Below are 22,646 nucleotides of genomic sequence, written 5' to 3' on the forward strand. Positions count from 1 at the left end.
ACAGCAATTTAGCCATGAAGTGGTAGGCCACATAAAATCACAGAGCAGGGTCACCGTATACTGAGGGTCACGGTACACAGAAAGTTGATAGCTACAGACCTCCAAACTGTGTGTGGCCTTCAGATGAGCTCAAGAACTGTATGTAGAGAGAGAGCTTCATGAAATGGGTTTCCATGGCCGAGCAGCTCATCAAAGCCTTATATCACCAAGTGCAATGCAAATGGTTGGATGCAGTGGTGTAAAGCACACTGCCAGTGGACTCTATAGAGCAGTGGAAACGTGTTCTATCCGGTCGACAAAACTCGAACACATCTTCCCTTCTTAAGAATGACTTCAGTGCCAGAAAAGCTCAACTCCAAGTCTTCCAGAGTCGCGGTCAAAGCTGTTTAGAAAGACCGCCGTTTTCCAGTTTCTTTGTTTACTAGAAGCACGCAAGCGCAACTCGGCGTCATTGTTAAGCCCCGCCCACCAGCTCTATACACGGTGTGATTGGCCCGACCAGAGTTTGGCTTTTACTGCTCAGAAGTGTATTGAGAGTTGATAGACGACACTCACGGCAGACTAGATTTGCTGCCGCTAGGGTGAGTCTAGAGTTCTAGGCTATTTAACTTTACCACTAACGTGTGATGTAAATGTATGTCTCGTTGTTCAGTATATTGGGATGGAGGCAAATGATAGAATTTGTTGAAAAATAATTAATTAAATGCAAAACCGAAAAAAACAAACACAATTCACAATGCTCGTATTGAACCGTGAATGCCGTACCGAATGGTTCAATATTATATTGAGAATTTTGGCGTCTCTAGTAAAAAAGTTTGTTGGAGGAGGGATTATGGTGTGGGGTTGTTTTTCAGGGATTGTGCTTGGCCCCTTAGTTCCAGTGAAACTCTTAATGCTTAAGCATAACAAGACATTTTAGACAATTTCATGCTCCCAACTTTGTGGGAACAGTTTGGGGATGGCCCCTTCCTGTTCCAACATGACTATAATTTTTTACATAATTTACATGAGTAATTTTTTCTCCTGTTCTTAGTGGTATCCCTGGTTGAGCACACGCCGTTCACTCTGTATCCGGGGGATAAACTGGAGCTGAGCTGTAAAGGTAAAGAGGAGACACAGGAAGTGACCTGGACTAAAGACGATGCTCCACTGGTTGACGGAGAGCACACCCGTCTGCGCAACGACCAGATGGAGATTGAATCCGTAGAGCCGGCCGACTCTGGTCTGTATGCTTGCTTTGCTCAGGGACTCAACAGCAACTATACGGATTACTTCAATGTCAACGTTACTGGTGAGAAACCAGTTGAACACAAAATTGCTGATCGGTTGACATTTGTATTGTTCACAAAAACCTAACCCGATTTTCTGTTCTTGGTCAGATCTGATTTCCTCAGAAGATGATGAAGATGAGTCTTCCTCAGAGGAGGCCAAGCTATCAAATGACCAGAAGCTGCTCCGTGAGTCACTCCTGCTCTCTCTGTGCTCAAAACTCTGACTCAATCTATACAAATGTTAACATGTAGCAAAACTGTTAGGATTGTTGTTGAAAGCTGGAATTATAACAGGAAATAGTGCACATTTTTTCTTCATAAACCACAGCCGTCTTGTGGAATGTACCAAGCTTTAGTTTATTAGACTGAAAGTCTCCATGTCTTTTGATGGATTAGTCTTTAAGTCCCAAGGGCACTATCAAGCCAGTCAAAAGGAGCGAAACCATCAACCAACACCCTAATCTTGCACACTTTGATCCACAGTCACCTTAGTACAATCACTCTCCTGGAACACACTCTTATTGTTGCTTTGGGTTGTTGTTCTAATATGGTCATTCTCCTGATATTGCTCACATTGTATTTGTGACTTATTCTGTGCACTTTCTATCTGTTCCTCAGCAATGGCTCCTGTTTGGGCTCAACCTGATAAGATGGAGAAGAAGCTCCACGCTGTTCCCGCCAGCAAAACTGTCAAGTTCCGTTGCCAGGCCAACGGTAACCCTACACCAACACTCAAGTGGCTCAAGAATGGCAAAGAGTTTAAGAGAGACCAGCGAATAGGAGGCTTCAAGGTGAGGGCAACTACACAACACCCTAAATTTTGTCTGCAGTTCAAATCAGAGATGCTATTAAAATATCTATACATGAACATACTCGGGTATGGCTGGTGTAAAATTGGTCTACTGATAAACTCATATGATCAAAATTGGTTTCCAAACTTTTGCTAGCCAGCTACTCTGATTTGGAGGTTAAAAGGGCACCTCCTCCTCGACAGATCTGTCTTCCAGACACCTCACTGTTGCATGTCAGAGGTTGAATAACCGTGCCTGGAAGGCAGACACTGGAGCCGTGGGTTTCTGGCAGAGGCAGCCTACTATTGCTTGGCTGTCCTTATTTTACACAAGTCGTTGTGTTCAGAAAGATGAGAATACATTCCAGGATAAACCAACTCTGTCCTTGTGCTCATTTGACCATGCTGATTAGGAATATCAACAAACCCAAAGTAACATTTAAAATGATTTCTTGCTGTTTTTCTTCATGCATCTCTTATTAATTTAAAAGACAATTTATAGTGATCACTTCTTTAAAAAAAGTAGTCTATGCATTATTAAGGGTTGTCATTTACACAGCTCACATGATTAACAGATTTAATTTAGCCGCTTATTCACATATAAACGTTGATCAAGTTTCCATTTGACAGTCTACTCTGAATATTCACTGTATTACATACCTAGTCATTATATTTTTACTTAACCTGTTTGTTATGTCTTCATTATTTAATGTATGTTTGACTAAATCTGTCCTGATAACTATAGGGTTAGGATTAAGGTTTGGTTTGGTTGAGGGTTAGCTGCATGTAATTATGCACAATAGTTGTTATTGTTATAGTAACTAAATGTTAGCAAAACCGTTAGCAAAATGCCAGTTGTTCCCCCCTTCCAGCTAACTAATGAGTTTATGGACATTGAATGCTGTATTTTCCAGACTATAAGTCACACTTTTTTTATAGTTTGGCTGGTCCTGCGACTTATAGTCAGGTGCGACTTATATATCAAATTTAATTCATACTGACTGACAAGAATAAACATATAGCCGCGAGAGGGCGCTCTATGCTGCTCCTGTAGCCTACCCCAGAAAAAAAATAACTGAAAACAAAAAAAACTCTTTTAACTGAAATATTAACTTAAAAACAACAACTTAGAAAGACTGAACACAACCAAAATGCCCCCATAAAGAAAATCTTATTCTGCAAAATACAAACAGCATGTAGTAAAATATGCAGCGGAGAGCGATTCACACAGCGTTCGTCTCGCGCGGCTGAGCCTCTCCTGGCAGAGAGTTCAAGCGTCTGTGGACTCGTTCCTTCAGCTCTGGCCATCTTGCTTTCAGTCCGCAAGTAGCTTTCTTTTTTTTCTTCATTACAGTTAAAGTAACCTCTGCTTTTCGCCAGTCCCTTACAAGTTTCTCACTCACTTTAAACTTTTTCTTCTGCTCGGTTATGCAGTGAGCGGGCACGAGCGAGTGCACGCATGCGCGCGGCTCCCGCTCTGCCCTCATGCGACTTATGGTCCAGTGCGACTTATATATGTTTTTTTCCTCTTCATGATGCATTTTTTGACTGATGCGACTTATACTCCGGAGCGACTTATAGTCTGGAAAATACGGTAACTTTCTTGAGGTAAATGTATCATTTACATGCATGGAGCGCCTCAAACGTCATCTCTGCATAATATGTTAAGATTTGAATTAAATGTTGTTTGGCCAATATTAAACAATTAGTTGACCTGCTTTAAAGTGGGACAACAACAATAATTGACCGATTGCCCAATTACTACAGGCTGTTTTAATGACTTCTTTCTCTGTTTGAAACACTGATTAATTGATTACATGAGTCTGGATTAATATCTGTTAGTTGTAAGGGATCTTTTAACATACCTTCTGGTGTTCACACATGTTAATTTCATGCTGTAACTAGTAGTAAAGAGGAGATGAGATGATTGATCCGTGCTGATGCTTCAGGGATCTATCACGCCATATTAAAGTTGCAAAACGACATTCATTATTTGAATTTAGTAATAAAATTGACAGAATCAAGTGCTTCATATTAAAAGTAACAAAGCACAATAATTTTTGCAGTGATGCAAAGATTGTTATAATATAGATTTTTATAATATAAATTTAAGAGAATACGAGTTTAGAAAGTCAAAATGAGTAAATAATGACAGGCTATTTAAATGTTTTGGGTTATTTTAATATCTTTAAAAAATACTACACATCAAAAGGACATTTTTTTTTAAATTCCTTTTATCCATTCTTCTCCCTGCTACATGACATTATAGTGCTATTCTCGTCAGTTCTCTGCTTGTGTCACTGTGGACCTGTAGCATCTGTGTTTCTCATCAAGGTGTTTTCCAGCTGGGAGACATTATTCCTCTTCCTCTCCTTACCACATACACACTTTACCATCTGGAGTGTGTTTGAGGCCGCTGCAATGCATATGCACATGCACGCACACACAGTAACATGTGCATTGACATGATTTTATACAGTATGCATTAGCATACTAAGCAATATGCTTGCTTTATTTTTGTGTGTGCATGTGTGGACACAGACTCCGTACCATATCATAGCAATAGTAATGCATGCATAAATACATCCAAACCTGTCTTTGAGCTCCAGGAGTGTGAAGGGCTTCCGCTGAGGGGCCCTGCTGCAGTTTTTTCGTAGTAACCTCCCCCCTGCACTCTTCCCAGTCTCTCGTGGGTTCTTTTGTCTGGCACAATTGTTAATTTACATTAAGTGTTTGTGAAAAGGAAGTCAGGCAGACTTTGAGTGTAGCAGCTCACATCTGGGACTCTACAGGACGAGAAGCCATAAACTCTTATTAATTTTGCCCAATCTAAAGCTCATTTCATTAAGATGAGCTGTTACTGCAGAGAATGCATGCTCTGTCTGCTGGATCTTTATAGGGTTAGTTCACCCTAAAATGAAAATCCTATTGTCATTTACTCACCTTTGTCATTCTAAACCTGTAACAATATTCTAATATATATGGAAAACAAAAGGAGAGAGGAGAGGACTATTTAGTACCATAACATTATACTTGTCAATTTAAAAAAATCTTTATTAAGAAGTTATCAGAAGTTATAATACATAAGAATTCACAAATAACAAAACAAATGGTCACTATCTGCCATGTATATATGGTAACACTTCATGTTACATGTACTTACCATAGTAATAACAGTAAATTATGCATAATTACATGTAACTAACCCTCAACCTAATCCTACTCTAACCCTATAGTATGTACATGTTAATTAATATTACTCAGTACTTAAATATATAATTACAATATAAAAATGAAACCTTAAAATAAAGTTTAACCATTATTTATATTAACCTCTTACAATCCAGGGCCGTTTTTTCAGATTTTCGCCTGGAAAGTAGGTGCTTTTTGGGTTTTTTTCTCCATAAATTCATTTGTGAAAGTGTGTAACTCAGGCCCTTTGTGCTTTAGGAACCTGCAGACACTTTGGGCTATTTCCACTAAATTACAGAAAATAGTGGAAAAAAGAAGTTTGTCTGTGTCATGTTGTATGCAAGATTTATTCAAATGGGTCTGAAGCGACGTATTAGTGTAAATACATTACTTTGTGTAAAACAAATTCCAAAGTGATGCATATCTCCAGAAAGTAGAGACTCTACTCTTTCCAATGGACCACATATGACATCCTAGCTCACTAACATTTAAAATGGAAAGGATATACATGACAGTGTCATTCCCGACCCTGTACAGGGTCCACAGGGTTTAAGAACGCTGCAGAACTGTATAGATCCATGTTGCTTAGTAGATGTTATGTTTTTTAATAGACTGAAGTTTGATGTTTGCTGGCAGTTAGATTATAGATCTCTTGGCTTGAGAAGAGCTCTGTGTTAGTGGACATGGAGTGGCCTGTTTCCCATGGAACAAGCTGTTCTCCACCGCTCTGTTCTTGTGCCTGACTGATGTTAAACTGACCTGATGGGGATTTGCTGCCAACTCACTCTGTTAAACTTCCTCAGCCTTTCATTGAAATGATCTTAAAAGACAATCAGCACTGTAATGCATTTAGCAGTTTTCTGCTTTTTATATTTAGGGCAGCAAGAAGTTTTTTTATCTAGAAGTCTTTAATTGACTCATTCACTTCTGTACCTCCATACATGCTATAAGTAGTTTATACCAGGGGTGAGCGGTGACTTTTTTTAACCGGGTGTGCTGGATGGTACGTTATGTCTAAAACGCACCTGGTGCAGGTACTTTGGATGGGTTTATAATAAGCGAGATGCTCGTGTTTGCTCTAGACAGTGTTAGCTGCTCAGTTGCTTACTCTCATGACACAGCAACACAGCTAAAGTTTTCCTAATATGTTTGACCTTTTATTAAATATAGCCTACATTTACCTGTTGATGTATTGCGTGATGCACAAAAGGATGTTTGCAAAATATGCAGTATTTTTGTAATTCCGCTAGGTGCACTAATGTCACCGAGTCAACATGCTTCACCTTTAAAAAGTACAGCACCAAGTTTTTATTGTAAATTTTATTTCTTCCTTGTAAGGAAATTAAATGCATGACCATAGGTTTTTTTATGACCTTTTTCCCTATTTGATTTAGTCTAGTAGGTTTTGTATCAAATACAATGTGATTATTGTTGATCGAGATCTGGCAGTAACAACACATTTTTTTAATCTTGGGTGAGCGATTCACGGACAGCTTACCCTGTGCTTTAAATCTCCTATATGTCAGTAAACCAAAGAGATCGCAGGACAGTGATGATAATACAGAACAACAGAGGCTAGGTGCCAAAGCTGCTGTAGATCCGCTTGCCCAAAACCCTCTATAACTGGCAGATTTAAACAAAATTACTGTCGTTTGGCAGATAAATAAATGAGTTATGTACCAACATTTTATCATGTAAGCTTTATGGTACACCTCAAACAAGGGCATTTATAGCGTTAAAGTCACAATATGTAAGATTTTTAAATGAAAATATTCAAAAACCAGGTTACAGGTGAGAAACTGTTTGAATCATTCATCAACTGAAAATGAATCAGTGTTCTCCAGCTCAACACAGTTAGTCTTATTGTTTAAATCTGGTGTTCTTGATTTACCGCACAGAGTGCCATGTTTTACCATGCCTAATGTGATCTCACTCACTGCAGTGTGAACAAGTGTCTCATAGCAGCCGCTGAGCGAACGCATAGAGTAGCATTTTGACGTAACTTTAAAGACACTCAAATGTGTGTAATATAATAAAACAGCGCTGTTATCCGACATACACATGAGGGGAAGAAGCGGAAGCGCTCGTCTGTGGCAAAAATAAAAACTCAGCGAAACCAAGGCGTCATCAAGCTACACCTTTTATTATATATGCACACATAAAAAAATGGTGGCTTCAACGTTATTTGGTGAGTCCACAAATGGCTTGGGTATGCAGAGCATTCACAGCTTATATGGACCGCACACCTCTGGCTCACACATTGTGTTAAATTTACTTGCATTTAGGTGCACACAGAATCTGCTCACTTTCTTATATATTTTCTTTTACTCCACAGGTTCGAGAGCACATGTGGACCATCATAATGGAGTCTGTGGTACCGTCAGACAAAGGCAACTACACCTGCCTGGTGGTAAACAAATACGGCAGCATCAATCACACCTACCAGCTGGACGTAGTCGGTCAGTTGTATTTCTTTCCTCTACAGTAAATGGCATCTTCACCCAAGAGCAACTTTTTTGTTATTCTTAAGGTTTTGGGTGCATTTATGTTGGTCTTTCCTTCCCCCGCCCCTACCAGCTCAGTTGCAATGATTTATTGCTAACCCTTTTGATTAAATCGATTCATGTTTTTAGCTAGCACAGGCAAATGATCCCCAAGGGAGGGTCGCACAACCACTGCAATGTTTACTTGAGTCAATCAGATGCAAATGGCTGTTGTTCACTATAAAGCTAATGCTTTGGCACAGCACCACTAATGGTTACCATTACTTCCCTGAAATGAACCGAAGTTAATAACTGGTGGCTTTACATTTTCCATGCGAGTGTCTGTGTGTACGTGCTTGACAAGGACAGGCATGTGTACTCTGTTGATGGTGTGTGTTAAATGATCCATTGCAAATATAAAGTGTTTACATGATGCAGTGGATGAGTTAGAGCTGTGGTTAGTGGCTCAAGATGAGATCAGTGTTTTTGGAATAAAGTGATTTGAACACTGATTGGCTGACGTGGACTTGATTGATGCCTTCATTAAGTAGCAAATAAATCACTGCTGCGCCCACTGTGACTTCATTTGCACCCTACATACACATTCATGAGAAGACACTGTTTGAATTTGTCACACACACACACACACACACACACACACACACACACACACACACACACACACACACACGGCTCTCGCACATTTATGGTATCAAGTCCACTTGTGAAGTTCCTACTTATGAGTTCAGAGGATGTAATTGCGATGTGATTTTCACATGCGTGATTTTGATCTAAATAAAATGAACATACATTTTTCTTTCTCTTTTTTTCACGATTCTCTGTAGATTTATAGACTTGCCGCCTTTTGTTCAGAAGGCCTGAGAGATGGGCTGTGACTTAAAATAACATTTCCACCAAATTACAGCAATTATAATGAGTTTCTAGTCTGCATGTTAAATTGGCTGCTCCCTGTAGCCTCTGTGATATTACCATCTAATGAACACAAGGCTCAACTTTAAGGAATTTTTTCTACTTGCCCAGTCGTTTAGATTCTCACTTGCCCCGCCAAAATTTTCACTGGCTCCACCACAAAAAAGTTTTTTCATTTTTTTTTTCATTGTGTTTGACCCATAACCATAATTAATAAGGTTGTGGCACCAAATAAACTATTAGTCTAACTCATATACATTTCAAATATTGATAAAGACAAGCAAACTGTCAGCAATAAAATAAGAACAAATCATCAAATTACAAGCAAAAGCACAAATGCAATAGAACAAACATACAAATAAAATAAACACTGCTATTTACTGCTAATAAACACTTTCTCAGGTAGATAAAATGAATAATCAAATGTTAAATAGTGATGCATAGTCTTCACTATAAGTTTGATTCATTTATATAGAGTAATCCTTATTAAAGTTACAAAAGTCATTCAGTCAAGAGCAATGTTTTTTCTTCTTCTATTTATTCACATATATGCATATTTGTCATTAAAAACTGAACTTAGGACTGATGGTGGTGTATAAGACATTGTTGGTAATTTTGTGTGTGTGTGTGTATATATATAAGATATAAGATAATGATACTACGAATTCTACTACTAATAACAATATAAACCGCACTAAGGATTGATGAGTTGCTGGGTTTATGAATATGTATCACGTTGTCAACGTGCACTCGAACTAATTTGCTGAAATCAAAACGGGGACTGTAATAGGGGCCCGCCAGCCAATGAGATTCCTGTTTGTGTGTTAGATTCATTTTGTTCACTGAATAATTCCAAATGAACGCTGTTATTTTAGAAACCCGGTTCCAAAAAAGTTGGGACACTGTACTTATACTAAATAAAAACAGAATGTGATGATGTGGAAGTTTAAAATGTCAATATTTTATTTAGAAAACAACAGATGACATATCAAATGTTTAAACTGACAAAATATATAATTTTAAGTGGAAAGTTTGTTGATTTAAAATTTCATGACATCAACACATCTCAAAAAAGTTGGGACAAGGCCCCTCTTCTTTTTTATAACAGTCTGCAAACGTCTGGGGACTGAGGAGACAAGTTGCTCAAGTTTAGGAATAGGATTGTTGACCCATTGTTGTCTAATACAGGCTTCTAGTTGCTCAACTGTCTTAGGTCTTCTTTATTGCATCTTCATCTTTATGATGTGCCAAATGTTTTCTATGGGTGAAAGATCTGGACTGCTGGCTGGCCATTTCAGTTCCCTGATCCTTCTTTTATGCAGCCATGATGCTGTGATAGATTCAGTATGTGGTCTGGCTTTGTCAAAGTCTTTCCTGAAAGAGGCGATGTCTGGATGGGAGCATATGTTGTTCTAGAACTTGGATATCTTTCAGCATTGATGGTGCCTTTCCAGGTGTGTAAGCTGCCCATGCCACACACACTCATGCAACCCCATACCATCAGTGATGGAGGCTTCTGAACTGAGCACTAATAACAACTTGGGTTGTCCTTGTCGTCTGTAGTCCGGATGACATGATGGAGTCCCAGTTTTCCAAAAAGAACAGTTTTACACTTTTCCACAGTCCATTTTAAAAGAGCCTTGACCCAGAGAAAACGGCTGCGTTTCTGAATGATGTTTAGATATGGCTTCTTTTTCGACCTATTGAGTTTTAGCCGGCAACAGCGAATGGCACGGTGGATTGTGTTCACTGACAATGTTTTCTAGAAGTATCCCTGAGCCCATGTTGTGATTTCCATTACAGTAGCATTCCTGTATGTGATGCAGTGCCGTCTAAGGGCCCAAAGATCACGGGCATCCAGTATGGGTTTCCAGGCCTTGACCCTTACGCACAGAGATGGTTCCAGATTCTCTGAATCTTTGGATGATATTATGCACTGTAGATGATGATAACTTCAAACTCTTTGCAATCTGTCTCTGAGAAACTCCTTTCCGATATTGCTCCACTAGTTTTTGCCGTAGCGTTGGGGGAATTGGTGATCCTCTGCCCATCTTGACTTCTGAGAGACACTGCCACTTTGAGAGGCTCTTTTTTTATACCCAATGATGTTGCCAATTGACCTAATAAGTTGCAAATTGGTCCCCCAGTTGTTCCTTATATGTACATTTAACATTTTTCTTTTTATGTCCCAACTTTTTTTAAATGTGTAGCTCTCCTGAAATGCAAAATGAGCCAATATTTGGCATGACATTTCAAAATGTCTGTTTGAACATTTGATATGTAATCTATATTCTATTGTGAATAAAATATGTTCAAATACTATAAAATAAGTTTATAAGATTTGTAAATTATTGCATTCCTTTTTTTCACAATTTGTACAGTGTCCCAACTTTTTGGAATCAGGTTTGTACAGTAAACCGTTTTCACTTGTGCTTGATTATTTAAATTGGCAAGGCTTAAAAACACGTGCAAATGATAAACTTTCTTGATGCAGCACTGGCCTGTTCAGGCAACCCTGCCAAACTCCATTTACACTGTCCCTGGGCCATCAGGCAGTCCTTATTGTCAAGCCCTGGAACATCTGTTGAATATCCCATTTGCCTTAATACTGAATTACGTTTTGATTTCTTCATGAGGGGAAATTAATTAAAAAAAGAAATGTTAATCAGGCTTATTTAAACCGCACTGACATGTATAATGTGTTTGTGTGATCAGAGCGTTCACCGCACAGGCCGATCCTTCAGGCCGGGTTGCCTGCTAACCGTACAGTAGTGGTGGGAAGTGACGTGGAGTTTGAGTGTAAAGTCTTCAGCGATCCTCAGCCACACATCCAATGGCTGAAGCACATCGAGGTTAACGGCAGCAGATTCGGCCCTGACGGACTGCCGTACGTTCGGATCTTGAAGGTAAAAAACATTTCCTATTACTAGTCAAGCTCTTAATGTTTGGTCAAAAATGATAAAAAGTGATTGTGACTGTCTATATTAGTACTGTAGTGACAACATAAAGCTTACAAGAGTCAAATAATTTAACTCTTTCCTGCCAGCGTTTTTAGTTGTTGTTGTTGTTGAAGTTTCCAGTCACCGCCAGCATTTTTGATAATTTTCACTAAAACTTCATGGCTGCTGGAATATTATGCTGTATGAATATCTGAACATGCAATATATATAAAGAAAGAACAGAGCCCAGCTTAAAAAACAATGGTATTCTAACTTTATGCATTCTTTATCAACAATTGTTTCACTTAAAAAAGCTACATTTTGAACATGTTTTATTTTTTCAAAGACTACAACATGCAAAAGCAATGCTTTTATTGCTTGTTTCTTCTCCTTTTTGGCCTTTGTTTTGATCCAGAGTTTCTGTAATCTTAAAATGAGAAATAGCGCCCCCTACTCTATTACAGGGAAAACAAGGAAAGACAGAAAATTCTGTCAATGGCGGGAAAAGAGTTAAACTGGTGTATAAACAATTCTTATTATTTTCAGTTTTTATTTTAGTTTTAGTAAAGTGCTTTTTCATTTGTATTAGTATTTTATATTAATATTAAGCTTTCATTTATTCCAGTTGTAGATAACTTCAACTTGATTCATTGCCAAGGCAACAGTTTTCACTGAATATCTAATCTTAAAAAAAATATCTGTAATGTTTTTTAGTATTTTTGTTAACATTTGTTAGTAGTTTTAGTTAACAATAGCAACAATTAACAAAAAGTGTTGTTAGAAGCTGACAGTTTAAGTCTATGGAATAAACACAAACCAAATTTTCCATAAATGTACATGGTAAGTGTATATAAACACATTTATTTGTCCCTGTTGTAATTGATGCCGCCACTGATACTGTTAAGTTGTAACCTGAAATGTTCCTTTAAATATCAGAAATCAGTGCTGTCTAACATTCTTCACCTTTTTTGCTGCTGTTAAATGTGTGTGTCCAAAATGGTTTGTCCAAGTCTTTTTCAAAGTAACTTTCACCATAATACTTCACCTCTATGGACTGAGCACCTCAGCAAATGGAGCAGGACTAACAGCTTTTGGGGAAATTATGAGCCACATTCTTGGCAGGCTGTCATAATCCATTTCATAAGAGCTTTAATGGCAGGTGTTGTCCTTCAGTGACAGCTGGGATCACAGTGACCTTATTGTTTGACTTTGTGCTTGACCTGTGACATATGTTTGACCTCCGCAGCACTCTGGGGTCAACAGCTCGAACACACAGGTCTTGATGCTGAACAACGTGACAGAAGAAGATAGTGGGGAGTATATATGTAAAGTGGCCAACTATATAGGCCAAGCCAACCAATCAGCATGGCTCACCGTCGTTAAGCACTCGCAAGGTAACACACGCCCCCTGCTACAGAGATACATCAGAGCAGAAGTAGATGTTTAGACGGAGGTAGAGACAGCGGTTATCAGGCTCTTAGGTGACCGTAACGCATCTTCCCACTTCGCCGCTCCTTTTTTGTTTTCTGTGGTGCCGTAAATGACGCCATGGAAAATCCCAGCAGAGCAACTGGAAGTGTTTTGGCTTATGTTTACACTGGACGTTTCCTTCTCTCCATCTCTCCTCCTAATAAGGGTGTGTTTCATGCCCTCTGAAGATTACTTGCACTCCCTTGCACTTCAAAAGCGTTTCAGTGGCACCTTGAGAATGTTCCTGTCTAAATTCCTTCACCTTCCTCGAGGGCTTTTCCTTTACCTGCAGGTTTTTTTTCTTTTCTTCCATGGCTATTAAATGATGCAGTCTCTCGTTCTTCCTCATAAATAGCATAAATACCACTGGCATTTCACAGTTTTTGATGTCACAGCAAAAAAAAAAAATATGATATTGAACATGCTCTCCTTTATTTTGAACTGTATATGTTAATATAAGTCTCATAATTAAATATAAGGCATATAGCCTTGATGTATTCATGAAGTTTAAACATATAATAAATAATAATGATAATAACAATAAACGAATTGCATTGTTAATCTGAATATTTTGTATATTTTGAAAAAGAAACGGCAAAAATAACACTCATCACATGACATTCGCATGACTTTATTAGTCTATCATGAGATGCTGCATTCACACCACATCATAAATATGGTAATTACGAGATGATAACCCGTGACATCCTCTGACCTGGAGACTCTGGGGAATTATGTGTTATGGCAAAATGATCATCTTAAATTAATCTGCAGTGGTCAGGTGAAGTCAGAGCTCTCAAGCAGAGCAAATAATAAGCTTTACGAGGTAATTCACCTGTGACTTTCAAAGTTTTGGTTGGATAATAAATAAGGTAGTGGCTATTTACAATTAACAAAAAAATGAGAATATTTTCTTAGCAATAGATGTTATTTACACTTAGTACAAATATAAATAGCTGCTGTGTACACAGTTTAAATAGCAGTAGTGGATACTATTTGCACCTTAGTTTTGTTTTACATTAAACGGTATGCATTGATAGCTTAGTGCAAAATATATATATTTAAATTATTAAATGGATGCCGCATTATTGGGACAATAAAGTCTCCCCCACACCTACCCCTAACCGATAAACACTTTATTATTATTACACACTTGATTTCCACTTTTCGAATATTTTATCAATTTCTATTGGAAATAGATGATCTGATGTGTGATGGAAAAAGGGAGTAGAGCGAGTTCGAATCCACCTTTTGCACAACTCGATTTACTACACTATTGCTACTGTAAACAATCCATCATTTTCCGTAATATTGTCTGGCCCAATCAGATGTCAGTGGGTGGAGTTAGTGTAAATAGCCTCTGCCAATAAGGTGGGCTATTTGCACTGTGTAAACATACACTCTGAATAAATAATGTGTATTAAGGGCAGAACAGCAGCTATAACGGCTTGTTTGATCAAGAATAACAATGATATTAGTCATTTTAATTATTGCGTTATTAATAATTAATCATAAATCACACCTTAGTGTACGAGTGTGGCACTTAGTGTGCCTGTTAAACAGTCCCCATTAATACAATACTTTTTCCTAGCTTTTGTTTCAATCTTTTCTAGCCTTTTCACTGGCCACTTCTGTAGATGTCTGAATGTTCGCACATTCATATATGGTGCACACTGCACGTGACGACAGCACTGGGAACGCAAATTCAATAGGTGCTATAGTATCGCCCGAAGCAAAGTGCCAGCACCTTTGACATCCTTCCTTTCTTTGACACGCATTCTTCGACTATCCTTTCTAATCCACTGCTTTCTTTTCTGAATGAGTGTGTATGTGAGAGCGATTCTGTACAGTCTCTGCTGGGTAATGTTCCATGTGGCCCATCTTGTGCATGTGGAGATGGAGGCGGGTGGATGTCACCCTCGTCTTCAGGTGTTGGGTCTGTAGCGGGTGGAGCCGTGTGCTCCGTTCTCCAGCTAACCACCAATCTTTCAGCAGGGTCATCGAAAGGATCCACTTCCGATCAGGGAGCTGTCCTGCTTTCTCTAAGGACGGTGAAGGGTGTTTCTCCAGCACCCTTCTCTTACTCCATGTTGACAAATCTTTGCCGTTCGTTATCCAAAAACTCTCTCTCTCCTCTGGTGGGTTTTCCCGGATCTCTCCGGCTTCATCCTGTGGTTCTTTTCTCTAGACGGCAGGCGTCAACACTACGGATAAAGAGATGGAGGTACTGCAGATCAGGAATGTGTCTTTAGAGGATTCTGGAGAGTACACCTGCTTGGCTGGGAACTCTATCGGCCACTCCCATCACTCTGCATGGTTGAATGTCTATAAAGGTATCTTTGGTTCTTGTGGTGCTCTTTTTGGTTGGTTTCTCCCTGTCTAAAGCCCAAAGTATATTTAGTTTTTTGCATGCACACAAGAGTATGCATTCTATGTATGTGTGTGATGCAAATGTCATTATCAGCATAGGACGGTCAAATTGTATGTGTGCAGTCAGAGTTTTCTAACCGCACATACAATGTAAAAGCTCAGCTCGAACATGTGCATTGAGGATTTTGCGCCAAAATTTTGTGTTTGTCCACAAGCTGGCAACGCTAACCCGATGAGATGGAATTGCAACAAACTATTGGAGACGAAACGATAGAAGACGGCCGCGTTTAAATTACTTTGTGCTTGTTCACAGTTTAAACGAGTACAAAGAGATTTTTATAGGTCATTACTTGAGAAGAGAAATACTGAACGATGGTACTCTATCAAACGGAGTGAAAGGCTATGTGTTCGGCTGAACACAAACGCCAAGTGTTTGCGTCAAAACTGAAGTGTACTTTGGGCTTAACAGTGGCAGTTCACACTGTGGGTTGAATTTGGTCACATCACTGCGGTGCTTTCCATAAAAACCATTTCTTTAGAAATCGACCATATTTTAGCACAAAGTGGACATTTGCTTGTCATAAATATGACTTGTCTCTTATATAATGTAGTTGTTTAAAGGGTTAGTTCACCCAAAAATGAAATTGTCATTAATTCCTCACCCTCAAATCGTTCCAAACCCGTAAGACTTTGTTCAACTTCAGAACACTAATGAAGGTGATTAATTCATGACAGAATTTCATGTTTGGGTGAGCTATCCCTTTAAATTTGGGATCAATTTGACAAATTACCAAGAATGGTTTATTTAGTTAATTGGTTTGTGTAAGAAAATCTTAACATGTGAAAGCATCAATATTTTTTTTAAGCTATTAAAATAGCCTTAGAGTCTCTGAACAGAACATGAGGGTTAAGACATTGTCAGTGCTAGTAAACACGAACACTTTCATTACAAGCAATGCAGTGGTTTTATAGCAAATAACAATTGTTTGTGGACCGCACCATTCTTCAACCCCTTTGAGTCTGCTTTGTGTTGTTGTTATTCATCTGGGTGTTGACTGACACTTGAAATGTCAGTTCAAGCATGTCAAAATGACATGTTTGTTGTCTTTCTTTATACAAGTGGAATCAAAGCGAAGCCAAACCTCCCACTATCTCTGACTACAACTGAATTTAGAGCTCCACATACGTAAATATTTACTCTGAAATAATTTACACTAACATGAGTTGAAAACATTTTATAATAGAGGCCTCATAAAAGCTGATTTATTATAGTGGGTCATGTTTCTTGGGAGCCCCATGTTATTTATTCACTTGCATAATAAATTATTTGTGGCCGACTGTAAATAAATAATGCCATTTGTAAAGAAAGCGTTTGCACTTAATTTTACAGTATGTGTACTTGGTGTATTTGCATGAAAGTACTGAGTGATATAAGTAACTATTTGGACTTAAAATGGGTTAAGTTTTGGTTAAGTTCAGGGTTAGTTCCTAGTCACAGTAAGTTGAAAAGACATGCATGTAAAACAGGGATGTGAAATGAAGTGCAACAAAGAAATCCTATTGATTATTGTGCACAGTCGCATCCCCGCTACTAGGTATCAGTGTATATATTGACCTGCACAAAATTACTAAGCGTACCGCAAATGTTTCCTAATTAAAGATGTTTCCGAACAAGAGCTGTAGTTTGACTGCAAAACAAATTATGTAATGCATAACAAATATCAACTGAGAACAGATGGGACATTGTGGCTAGTGGTTTGGCAAAGCTTTGTTTCCATTTTACACTTTTATATTATAAAACCCTTTTCCTAGTTTTTCAAGATTAACCTGTTTCCTATTAACATTTCTGTGTGCCTGAACACTGGACAAGCATCCCAAAGAGCATGATTTTAAGCATACGCACTATGCCGACATCATTTCCTCTTTGGCTCTGGTTTGATAAATGCCTCACCTAGGTGAATCAATTGTTTAAATAGATTAAATTTATCAAGATGCTTATCCATCAGAGTCTTAAACACATTCAACATTAGGAATAAGAATTAATTCTGGATGTTGAATGTTGATCTTCTTGCATTTGCATGTTGCAGTCAGCAATCTGTGGGCCTAACTCTTATCATTAAACCCATTATGTAAATATAATACCTCAGGAGCATTTGAGCTTCATGTTTACACTACAATATGGTTGTTCATTTAGTTATTAAAAGAGAAGGCAAAGAGAAGTGGTCTGTCAATGAGATGCATTTGCATGTGTGTTGTTGTGTGCTGTGTGAAATGTATACATGATACAATAACATCTTTTGTGTGCATGAACTGTGTGAAAGAAACTCTGTATAAAGAACCAGAGCCTTGGGGCAGACAAACACCAACCAAATAGCATAGGAAATATCTGTATCCGCCAGACTTCTCATGTAATTTTACCCCCATAACCTAGCTCTCCATTTATACTCTCCTGAAATGCATACCTGCTCAGATTTTGTCTACCCACCCAGATAAGCCATTCCTCTCAATTTACATTTGTATTTGTGTTGCAAATTTAATGTCTCATATGAGTTTACATAAGGCCATTTTTTTGCCTAATCTCGTAGCGAGAGCTGCCAAGTATCATGAGCAGTGGTTTCCTTCTCCTGCTAGTCACATAAGCAGAAGAATGTGCCATGAAACCTGATCCATGAAAGAAGTAATTATGATGCTACAATAGGAGTTTGTGTTCATTGCAATGCACCATTTAGGTGAACAACGACGTCTCCAGAATTGTTTTTAGAGGATTTTTGTGCATGCGCATGTTTGTGTGTGTATTTGTGTATGCATCGGTTTGTTTGTTGATATGTACATTCAAAAGAAGGTCTCCTGCTAATATGATTATTTAAATCTTCCTAAACGGGCAGATACTCTAACCTTGGCCGGAAAGTGTACAATCAGGGCTCGACATTAACGCTTGTCCGGGACAAGTGGATTTTTTCCAAGGAACAAGTGAAAAAGAATTTTACTTGCCCGACGGACAAGAGCCTGATTAAAACAAAAAATAACCAAAAAGCAAGAATGATTGTGCATTAATTTAGTGTAAGTGGCGATCGATAGTGGTGGATACTGATATATGATGAACTGACGATAACAAGGTCGCGCTGTTGACGCTCGTGCAGCCTCTCGAGGAGAAATTACAACTCTAGAGCCTTTAAGCTGTTTCCTGAATATCATCACGACTGAAAATGACACTGCTTTCATATAACAGTTTCATAAACAATTAATTAACATTCATTTACATTTACATTCACTTAAAGTCACTTACATTTTAGATGCTATATTGAGTGCTATTGTTCGATTTCAGCAGCGAATATCGTTCACACACACAGCAGAACCGTAACGCGAACGATTCAGTGTTTGAATGAATCGTTTGAATGAACGACTCAATGACTCACTCATTAAGACGGCCGTCTGCTGCCACCTACTGGAGGTTTAGTTTCATGTTTAAACATACTTTCCAACATTTCTTTTTTGTCAATTCAAAACTAATCTCAAAACATTATTTAATGCAGTTGTAATTTTTCAGTGTAAATTATTTAATTGTATTGTTAACAGCCATTATAGTGTCTTAATTTAATTTAATGTATTGATCAAATTTAACAATATAAAATTAAACCTGAAGCATAGCCTATATTTAATAAGATTAGGGGGGAAATGCCCTTTATATAAAAATGAAAATATCACAAATTTGAAATGATTCAATAAAAAAATAAAAATTCACAAATATGCAGATTTAAATACGTCAAAGCTGATTGAACACTGGTGAGAATATTGCTTCAGAATAAATTATAGTTACACACACACACAAAATTAAAAAAATACCGAACTTTTTTCCAGACAAGCACATGTTTTACTCGGGCAAGTGAATGAACGATTTACTTGTCCGAAGGACAAGCACATGAACATGCTTAATGTCAAGCCCTGACAATATTGAAGCGGAGTACATCTTCATACCGATGCTAGACAGACTGGCCATAAGAGACACGGTTCAAAATATTCTCTGCAACTGACCCTTTGCTAAGCTCCACTCCACCTTGGTTATTAAAAAACATGTAATAAACATGCATATTCTGGGAAATAAAGTCTGAATTGCGAGATGTTAACTTAAAATTAGCGATCAACCAATATAGATTTTTTTATAACCAAAACCAATTATTTGTATGTTTATGTGCCTCCGAGAACGTTATTTATTGATTACTGTTTTGAAAATTGTAACAATAGCACTGAACAAAATGTTTTATTTAACACTTTAAATACTGTAAAACACAATTCTCCATCAATAAATAGAATCTGAAAGAGTGCAAATAAAATACAAATATTTAGTGCACTGTCACTAAAGTATCAGTGAATCCGATATTACAAAACTTATACCCGATTATGGAAAAATGCTTAAATCTCTCAATCTCTTCAAAGTCATATAAACTGGGAATTAGAAGAAATAGTCGAAATGAGCTCAATTCTGAGAAAAACGGCAGAATTGCAGGATATCATTTTGGGAGAGTCTGAATTGGGAGATTTTAACTGAAAATTAGAGATCAACCGATATTGATTTTTTAAAATTATAATTGTATTACTGATACCAATTATTTGCATGTTTATGTGCAAAATAACCAATATAAAGAACCAATATTTATTTATGTATTGTTTTATTTCTGTTTTTTAACCATTATAACAAAACTGAAACTGTCATTTCTGCAATTTCACATACAAACGCATCAATAAATAGAATCTGAAAAAGTACACTTTTATATTGCTCTGCCGCAAAAGTGCTCTGATATTACAAAACCGATAGCCAATTATGGGAAAATGCTTAAATATCAGGAATTTTATATTGGGAAAACCAATTCTCGGTTGATCTCTACTACAAAGAAAAGTGTCTGGAAAACATGGCGGGTGGCAACATTAAGGCGGGACTTAACAATGGGTCAGTTGCAGTGATTGTCAAAGACTCGAGCTCTGCTGGTACAGGCCGGTCTCTCATTCTGGTAAATAAAACATCATCATCCCTTTAGCATTCAGCAAGCTCATTCCCTTCCCTTCTGCCACCTTGCATTGCTCCCTTCTTTCATAATCTAGCCATTCCCCCGACTCAACTGCCAAACCAGACCTACCTGGAGGTGCTGATCTACTGCGTGGGCTTCTTTCTTATCTGTGTGATGGTGGTGATCGCCGTGCTGGCCAAAATGCACAGCTCGACCAAGAAAAGTGACTTCAACAGCCAGCTGGCTGTCCACAAGCTGGCCAAGAGCATCCCCCTGCGCAGACAGGTAACAGAAAGTAGATAGGGGGTTTGATCTGTTTACCACTAACCATATAAACTTCATATTTCAACAGTTTCTAATGTTAATCTTACTGTCGATTAACATACTATAAAATGTTTCTCAAAAACAAAACAAAAAAACGCTCAGGTCATCTTAAGTCATCCAGGACTGCAATATAGTTTGAAGATATTTAACAATAACATTATTAAAGACAACCTTATGCGTTTTTACATGTTCTTCTTTCTTTTGTGCGTAATGTTTCAGTTTGAGCATGAAAAAGGTCTGCAAAGCACAAAGTTATTCTCTATGTCAGTGTCACAGTTTCTGCATTCATAGTCTTTTTCCAGAAACGAACACATCACAATATTCCTCATTTAAATAATCTGGTCTGAGTCTGGTTGAGTTAGTTAATGTGTTGAAACTCATTGTAATATTAAGGGGGCGGGACATATTGCAAACAGCACTTGACCAATCACAACACACTGGTCCAGCTGACCAATCAGAGCACATTGTGCGTTTCAGAAGGAGGGGCTTCATAGAGACAGGATCTAAACAAAGCGATACTGACAAACGGAAACGAGAGGTTCTGCAACAATGGAGACTATGGGGAGATAATGTTTTTTGAACGTTCAAGCATGAAAACCAATTCTAGTAGAGCCAAAAAAACGAAATCTAAACTTTGTAAAAGGGCATAATTTTGCCTCTTTAAAGCATTAGTTTTCATGATTTAAAAAAAAATTGTTCATTAATACTTAATTTCTCTGTTCTTTAAGGTTCAGTCACATTTGTGAAACTGAATGGGCAAAAAAGGTCTAAAGTCTATTGCCAATAGTCTAGCGAGGAATGAAACACTTTCAAACCATGCGACACCCAAATTAAACCCGTCGAGAAATCTGCGTAGGAAATCTTTCATCCTCATGAAATTCCCGATCGTGTGGATTCCTATTAAAATGATTTCGCCGGCAGCGATGTATAAAGTCAGTTTGCCGCTGTGATTCTGCTTGACCAGGTTAAACCCATTGCAAAACCTGCATTGGGAAATATTCGCCCTCACCCAAAATTTTGGATTGCGTTGATTCCTATTGAAATTAATCTTATTTGGCTCACAAAAAATTAGCTAGACAATGGTAAATATGACCATATATGACCTTTACATATCTATCATATGGTTTTAAAAGTCTTATTCCCAGGTTTCACAGACAAGGTTTAAGCTGGTCTTAGACTAAAATGCATGTTTGAGCTGTTTTAACTGAAACCAACTAGCACTGATATATCTCTTTATATGTCAGTGTCATTGTCTTGTCTCGAGATGCACAGCAGTAATGTGTTTTTTCTTTCTAAGGCACGTTTATAAAAGCTACTTAAATTCCCTAATTAAAGTAAAGCCTAACCCTGGCTTAGTCTAAGCCCTGTCTGTGGAATGAGGCCTTAATGTTTAAAACAATATAATTCCTAAAGCCTAAAATTATTTTCTCATTTCGCCAACTAATTTCTTGTTTAACTAATTTTTGATTTCAAATATGGTTCATGTAATTTCCGTATTGATTGATTTGGTCTGTTTTCCTTGATGTTTGTTGTATAAAATCAGTGCGTTTCTCTGCATCAGTGTCTATAGATGCCCCCTGTGCAAGTAACTCACACACACCCATGAGCACACAAGATCACTGTCTTCATTTGTGTATTTCTGTTGCTGTGTTGTGTGGAGAGTAATTTTGAAGTATTTCCATGCAGGTGTCTGTGGACTCCAGCTCATCCATGCACTCTGGTGGGATGCTGGTCCGCCCCTCCCGTCTGTCCTCCAGTGGCTCCCCAATGCTCTCCGGGGTCTCTGAGTATGAACTGCCCCAGGACCCACGCTGGGAGGTACACAGAGAGAGGTAACACGCACACATTGTACTCATCATTCACTAAAGATGCAT

The 22,646-nt window shown here is 38.1% G+C and overlaps 1 protein-coding gene across 9 annotated transcripts in view; it reads left to right on the plus strand.

Annotated features, from left to right (window-relative positions):
- fgfr1a (fibroblast growth factor receptor 1a) overlaps positions 1 to 22,646 on the plus strand; it is a 229,520-nt gene that overhangs the window by 193,429 nt on the left and 13,445 nt on the right. For 4 of the 9 annotated variants that reach the window (XM_067413014.1, XM_067413015.1, XM_067413009.1 and 1 more), the window contains exons 3-10: positions 1,034 to 1,291; positions 1,380 to 1,457; positions 1,890 to 2,062; positions 7,589 to 7,712; positions 11,382 to 11,572; positions 12,852 to 12,999; positions 20,543 to 20,739; positions 22,459 to 22,604. In XM_067413014.1, the coding sequence (XP_067269115.1) occupies positions 1,034 to 1,291; positions 1,380 to 1,457; positions 1,890 to 2,062; positions 7,589 to 7,712; positions 11,382 to 11,572; positions 12,852 to 12,999; positions 20,543 to 20,739; positions 22,459 to 22,604 (1,315 nt within the window). Of the gene's footprint in view, positions 1 to 1,033; positions 1,292 to 1,379; positions 1,458 to 1,889; positions 2,063 to 7,588; positions 7,713 to 11,381; positions 11,573 to 12,851; positions 13,000 to 15,263; positions 15,409 to 20,542; positions 20,740 to 22,458; positions 22,605 to 22,646 lie in introns of all 9 variants that reach the window. The other 5 variants (XM_067413011.1, XM_067413017.1, XM_067413012.1 and 2 more) reach the window with 3 other exon arrangements.

The sequence above is a fragment of the Pseudorasbora parva genome, chromosome 13, assembly GCF_024679245.1.
Source record: "Pseudorasbora parva isolate DD20220531a chromosome 13, ASM2467924v1, whole genome shotgun sequence".
Taxonomy (NCBI): Eukaryota; Metazoa; Chordata; class Actinopteri; order Cypriniformes; family Gobionidae; genus Pseudorasbora; species Pseudorasbora parva.